Below are 7,261 nucleotides of genomic sequence, written 5' to 3' on the forward strand. Positions count from 1 at the left end.
TTTTGTCATCTTTCCTATCCAGTGCAGTGTATAAATCCTGCCCAAAGGATTTGCAGCCACCTCACTACAGATATACTTTTCTACCCTCAACCAAACAGCATTCCCAAGCCACCATTTCACCATATATCACATTCCCATACTAGGCTTAAAGACACATCGGGAAGACACAGTCCTATCTCCTTTTGCGTCCTTAGGGCTGAGGGAACTTCATTGGTAACATCAGCCTTGCTGTCATGGGACATTAACACACAAAAATGTCATCTTAATGCCTGTACTTCAGTTAAATGAGTGAGCCATCAAAATGGGAAAATATCTTGTGCTCAGTAACATCATTCATGGCTTTTCAAATGTGGTAATTGTCATTAGAAGCATCTCCCAGGTTACAATACCAGGCCCAGTATTGTTTAAACCATCCATCAATGACTTGGATGAAGGGATAGACACCTCCTTAGCAAGTTCACTGATGACACACAGCTGGGAGGAGTGACCAAAACCCCAAAAGGCTGTGCAGACCTTCAGAAGGACCTCAACAGACTGGAGAGATGGACAGAGAAGAACCCATCTGCCCCTCTCCTCATCCTCAGCCACATCTGGAGTGCTGTATACAATTCTAGGCTCCTCAGTGCAAGAAAGATATGGAGCTCCTGGACTGGAGTCCAGCCATGGACTAAAAAGTTAATTAAGGGATTGGAGCCTACCTCTTATGAGGAAAGGCTGAGGGAGCTGGGCCTGTGTAGCCTCAAGGAGACACAGCTGAGAGGGGACTTCATCAAGGTCTATAAATATCTAAAGAGGATGGAGCCAGGCTCTGTTCACAAGAGGCAATGAGCAGAAACTGATGCACAGGAAGTTTCATCTGAATAGGAGGAACTTCTTCACTGTGTGGGTGACCAAGCACTGGAACACCTGCCCAGAAAGATTGCGCAGTCTTCCTCACTGGAGATATTCAAGAATCATCTGGACACGATCCTGTGCCATGTGGTCTTGGATGACCCTCCTTGAGCAGGGAGATTACAGTGATGACACCCTGTGGTCCTTTTCAACCTGACCCATTCTGTGAGTAATTAAGCTGGATAGGCAATATCAGAACCTGACATGCACATGAAAAATCTGTCAAGTAATTCTGGTGGCCCCACTGTGCCATTAGTTCCTTTCTGTTACTGTACAAGAAATTTCCATCTTGTAGTGTTCTCTTGGTGTTGCAAAGTAAAAGCAAAAATACTGCGAACTGAATTATTTACTAAATAATTCCCAGGAAGGATAAAACAAAAAAAAATCCAAATCTGCATATTTTATAGAACTGAAAATCTGGCAATTAACAGATGTGATAAAAATACCTTAAGAAAATATTATCTGTTGGTTAGCTATACAAGAATTCCTCTTAGGGTATGTATTAGCATGAAGAATTCAGTTATTCCTTTAGGCTCCCATTGGTTTCCTCTTCATCGTAAGGGCACAGTAACATCCCATTTCTACTTGGTGATATTTCAAAACATTTAGTACTCCTTTGAAGAAGTCAAGATCTGCTATGGTTTAATTTCTGGGTTTTGAATAAGCAAGGAAAAAAATTGAGTTCAGTGTGCTTAACTGATTTTCTATATGTCATATATTTTAGCAAAATAACAGAAATAATGGCATTTCAGGTGGCAGGAGTTTCAAACAAAACCCTCAAGTCTTGCCTTGTACACCCACAACATTCCTCTGACAGACTGAGCTGGCTCTGATTCTTGACCAAGCTCCTGTTGCTACAAGTACTAGGAAGTAAAACAGTCAGCACCTTCTATGAGCTTGAGTACAAAACCTTAGCACCTATTTGACAAATAATCCTAATTCTTTTATGGGGAATCCACTACACTCCTACACAGAGAGTACAGTGCTCCCCTCCTGGCGTGGTAAGCATGAAACTGGACTAACAAGAATGCAAGCCAGCCCACAACATACATGCCTTCCATATCTCTTCCTTTGATTTCTTATTTTCCTGAGGTTGTTTTGATTAACAATACTTTAACCCAAAGCCTCTTTCAGTCAAAGGTATTGCCAAGGAATTCAGTGTCTTTAAGAATGGCAGACTGGTTCGTAGGCCCATTGACAGTTGGCAGCAGAAGTCAGAACCAACACTACCTGTCTCATTTGCAAAGGACTGCAGAAAACTCATGTATGAAAATATGTATTTTCCTACTTGTGCTTTCTTTCCTTCCATTTCTACTAATTTCTTGCTCAACACTTTTTTTCCAACTTAAAAACAGAGGCTCAGAGTTATAAACCTAAGTAACTGAACTAAAATAATAGGCTAGAGAGTAGAAGTGACATCATAAAAACATGGAAGTTATCATTACCACCAAAAAGCAACTCATTCTCTTTCTCATTTCAAAAGGATCTGTTGCCCGGTTTCAGGATAATATTTCATGACTGACATTTCTAATTTTCAGACTCAGCTGAACAGTATTAACAAGATAAAAAAAGCCTTACTTGACTGGCTTCTCTGGCATCCTTTCTTACGCAGAACATCCTCTATTGAAGAATCAAAGATTAACTGAATATTTTGCAAAAGACCCTGTAATAATAATTTTAAAAAGAAATTAAAAGCAGTAAGATCAATTTTTTGAGTAGCTAATAACTGACCTGTCTCAATTCCACGCTACTCACTGGATTCAGACATAAGCAAGTACATAAAAAAATCTACAAGGCATTAAACCTGACACACAGGGAAAAAAAAAAAAAAGTGGTTATAGCTTTGTTATATACAATTTCAGTATTATAAGCCGCAAAGCTAGATATGTTCTGAAACATGTCATAATAAAAGATATTAATCTGCTACAAGCTCAAATATCCATTTTTGATAGTCAATTTTAGATTTGTCATAGGGCAAAAGCCAACTTTCCTGCACCATCCCACTTCCACCCTTAGCCAGTCATTCCCATGCACCATAGTTCACTGTCTCCTCAATTGTGCTGACACTACTCTGAGACAACACTCTAAAACCAGACTGGTATCTATTTCACTTGGGAAAGAAAAAAAAAAACCTCAAAGAGGAAAAAAAAACTTAATTAAAAACCAAATTGTTTCAGTGAGCCACTTAACGATACAGCTTCAGAACCAGTTGTAAGAGCACTACTGATGGAGTAACTCAGTCATGGAGGCAGCAATGGAAAGGCTGTAGGCAAGAGCTTCTGAAATCCCTGCCAAAACTGGTCATCCCATGGAGCCAAACTCCAGTATGTCAGGTTCTGGCTGAAAACTAGATGGCACAACAGGATGAGAAAGAAAGGGCTTTTTAAAATTTTTGGACCGATGAGTTCAAGTCTGACTTCAGCTGTGACTGAAAAGGAACCATCCTTAAAGCAGTTGGGCCAGATCACATCACTAGATTATATGAGGCAGAAAGTAATTTTCATTTTTTAAATTTAAATTGAAAAGAAATATTCAAAACAGTAAACCAGGATATTCTGTTACAGGATGGACCAACACCAGATGCTTCAGCTCCATTAAAAATTCATTTTTTTTCTTCTTCTTTCAAATTAAAAATAAAAATACTGACATGTTCTCATAATTTGAATAGATATATTTCAAGGTAAAAACAGTTCTTCAAGAAATTTGCAAAAAATTCTACAAGTCACCACAAAACCCCAACATCTCTAGAAGTCTTTCATCTGGAAGAGAAAAAGGATGGTTGCATAGGAAAGCAAAAAATTGGTTTTGCACACTTTTTCTGAGTTTACTTGAAAAGCCTTTGCTTTCAGGAACCCCAAAATCAGACAACACAGATCCAGCAATTAATAAAAGCACACTCTGCTTGGGAACACATGTGACCTCATCAAATCCAGGAGGCATTGGAACAGCAAAACTGCACCTACTGCATCTTCCCAAACTACTTGCAGCACCTTCTTACCACACCAGAGACCCAAGCTTTTGCAGGTCACCTACCCTGAAATGATTCTCCCGAGTGGACCCTTTCACCACGTACAGCCTGCTGCTCTCTGCTTTCAGCTGCTCATAGAAAGGCTCCTCCAGGATGAAGCTGTCAATAAGGTCACAGCCAACATAAAGGTTGTAGTTCTCTCCCGTTATCTGCACGGTGAGGTTCTTCCACTGTGAGTCAGCAAGGTCCACATCCTCCAGGGAAATCACGTTCTGGAAGCCATCCACCCAATAGATAAGGTCCAGGGTGTTGGCCCGGCCATTGGAAATGATCTCAAACTGCCTCTCACTGATGCCGGGACCCTCTAAAGTAAGGAGAGTGCCTCTAGATTGCCTGTCCTGCCTCAGGGTGGCTGAAAGGATAAAGCCCTCATTCTGCCGTATTAGTTTTACGATCTTTTTGAGTTTCTCCGGTCTACATGGAGGTATGTGGTCAAACCGAATGAAACGATATGCTGGCACAGTTGGGTCTGGGCCCCGGAACACCTTTGCTCCAATTGTCTTTCGGTTTATGTTACTGACTTGAAGTAAATCAAAGGTAGTCTCCTCCTCCTTGTCACCATCTGAAAAAGTTAACAGTGTGTGACAATGTGTCTACAAAAAGTCTTACCAGAAATAGCTCTGTACAGTATACTTAGTAACTGCAATTACATGACATACATAAAGGACAGAGTAAACCCAGCACTTTCCTGCTTCCACAAATGGAACTGTTCCTAAAAGTGAATCGTATTTTCCACCTGACATTTTCATTTACATGACAATTCTCTCCTTCTGTGCATACAAATACTATTTATTATACGTTTATACATATGGCTTCATATTTTATAGCACTATATAATACATACTTGTACATATATGCTGTAGGCCATGTACATGCCTACACATGGATGCATGCAGCAATTTATTCATTAAATATTTTTATATATATGAATGGATAAGGAATTTGAGACAATTTCCATAGTGTCATTACCAGATAATGGAAAATCAAATTTAGAGAATCCATGTGCCTACACAACGACCAAAAAAAAGAGAGATGTGCTTTTTAAAGACGGCAACCAAGAAATCAGATGTAAATGAGGGTCTGGCACTGTGCCAATTTGTATTCTACTTATATTTGGTCTGTAGATGTCTCTTTCTCTACCTCTGTCTTTTTAAAACGTTCATCCCACTCAATGATTCTGTTTGTTACTTTCACCATACATTTCCACCACACGGAAAAGTATAATATCAATTATTTCTAGCATTATATACATTTTAATCAAAAATTTCTAAAGCAAGCACTTTTGAGATGTATTGTGAAATCTTCATTTAGCACTGGCAAGGTATATCTACCAAAAATACTCCAGACACCTCTAAAAAATCCTTTATGATTACTTTGCCCATTGTAGTTCAGGTAACCCAACACGTTACAACTTTACCTTTGGGAGTTAGTCTGTATCCAGTTAAGAAGTGTCTGAACTTACCCTGAGCATTTGAGGAAAGCCACAGGGTTATCAAGACAGCAAGCCACAAAAACTCCCTCCTCTTCAGCATAACTCCTATGAATAAACCAAAACGTAGTAAGTATCAGGGAAAGGGTAATTTATCAACTACAAATAGTGCAATATTCCTCATGAAGTGCCAAAACCAGCAACTATACATACAAAATCAGAATTTTTATTTTGAATGATTCTTGCAACACTTATTCTTGATGGCATAAGTAAAATGTGACATCAGGTGAAGAGGAATTAAAAAAGGTAAAGATCCTTTTTATGGAAATGTCCTTAATGAAAAGGAAAGACATACAGAAAATATACATTATTATTTTCTTAATAAAATTCCAGCAGCTGGCCTAGAGACCATTTGACACTGCAGGAGATACAGCTTATTGCTAGCACATCTTTACTTTGCGGCACAACATTCAGCCAAAAAATCTTTGGGATGATGGGATCTAAACTAGATGTTGGTTCTGAGTAATAGGAGCACTTTTCAGTACCTTTTTCAGTGCCATGATACAAACTCCTCTCTCTTCTGATAAAGTGGTTAAGCGGACACTTAACGTGGTGCGGGGTTTGCCCTGCAGCACCGTGCAGTTACAGACCACATGATTGCATCTCCGTATGTGTCTCAGCTCACAATGAATGGAGCAGAAGCATTCCCCGGCATGTGTAGAAATCCAGTTCTCTGGGTACAGCCAAGTAACTTCAGCACTGCCAACTCCACACATTATTGCAAGGACTCAGGGATGCCGCCAGCGCTTCCTGTCTACATTTTCTTTGTTCTTCACGGAACTCTTATTACCTAGCATCCCCAGGGTACCACCGCCAGAGCCAACTAGAGCAGCCTCCAGGATGCCTCTCTCACCTCTCGAACCCTGCGGTTCCCGACGGGACAGACCCTGCTCGGGCGGCGGAGGCAGGGCTGCTAGGGCAGGTGCCGCACACCGCCTGCCCCGCGGGTGCTCCCCTCACCTCGCACCCGAGTCCCCGCGGGGTGGGCAGCGGGGCGACTGCCCACGGCGAGCTCCGAGCGGCCGGCGGGACAGAGGGCTGACAGCCTCCTCCGCCGCCCGACGGGGCTTCGCGGCGAGCACGGCACCTCCCCGCTTTGCGCCTCACCTGGCATCGGGAAGCCGGCGGTGCGCTGGGGCTCTGTGCGGCGGGGCCGGTCGGGAGTGGAGCGCGATGCGATGTTCCGATGCGATCCTGCCGACGCCTGCACAAGTCCCTGCACGGCCCCGCGCCCCGCGCCGACGCCTTTATGGGCTGCGGGCCGGGCCCCGCTGTCAATCAGCGGCGCGGGGGCGCGCCCCCGGCTCGCCCCTCCGCGGCGGTGACATAACCCCCGCCGCCCCCTCCCCACCTCCCCTACCTGCGGAGCCATCGCCGGCCCGGGCCCGCCCCCGGCGGGCGGTGCAGGGGCGGTGCGGGGGGCGGGCAGAGCGGCTGCGGCCTCCCCCGGGGAGCCGAGGGTAGTCGGCTGTCGGTGTGGCGGAGGCCGGCGCCGCAGGGGCCCGGGAGGCGGCGCCAGGGGCCGGGACCCGCCGGTGGGGCGAGCTGAGCCCGGTTCCCGCGGGCAAGAAGCGCGTCCTCGGCCCCTCCGGCCGGCCCGGCTCTCCCGGGGACACTTGTCGCTTGAGAGCGCGGTGCTCCTGCCGCCACCGCGGCAAAAACCTGGCCTTCTCGAGGGCTCAGTTCTCTCATTTTTACCCTTTTTATTTTTAAACTGTACGACAGCCCAAAGCCGAGACTTGCGCCGTCCCCCGGTCTCTTGGCAAAGTGCTCTGTGGATGTCAGCCAGCAACTCTTCGAGTGAGCCCAGCGCCTCGGTCCCGCTCTTCTGCACAAGAAGCACCGTCCCCTTT

General features: G+C 44.5%; 1 protein-coding gene across 1 annotated transcript in view; it reads right to left on the reverse strand.

Annotated features, from left to right (window-relative positions):
* THBS2 (thrombospondin 2) overlaps nucleotides 1-5,451 on the reverse strand; it is a 31,310-nt gene extending 25,859 nt beyond the window's left edge. Inside the window, exons 1-3 of the mRNA XM_066178716.1 lie at nucleotides 5,382-5,451; nucleotides 3,925-4,481; nucleotides 2,470-2,554 (exon numbers count right to left, since the gene is read on the reverse strand). Coding sequence (XP_066034813.1) covers nucleotides 2,470-2,554; nucleotides 3,925-4,481; nucleotides 5,382-5,451 — 712 coding nt within the window. The remainder of the gene's footprint in view (nucleotides 1-2,469; nucleotides 2,555-3,924; nucleotides 4,482-5,381) is intronic.
* Between the last annotated feature and the right edge of the window lie 1,810 nt (nucleotides 5,452-7,261).

The sequence above is a fragment of the Chamaea fasciata genome, unplaced genomic scaffold (genome assembly GCF_029207755.1).
Source record: "Chamaea fasciata isolate MVZ Bird 193981 ecotype frontalis unplaced genomic scaffold, bChaFas1.0.hap1 SCAF_3, whole genome shotgun sequence".
Classification (NCBI taxonomy): domain Eukaryota; kingdom Metazoa; phylum Chordata; class Aves; order Passeriformes; family Sylviidae; genus Chamaea; species Chamaea fasciata.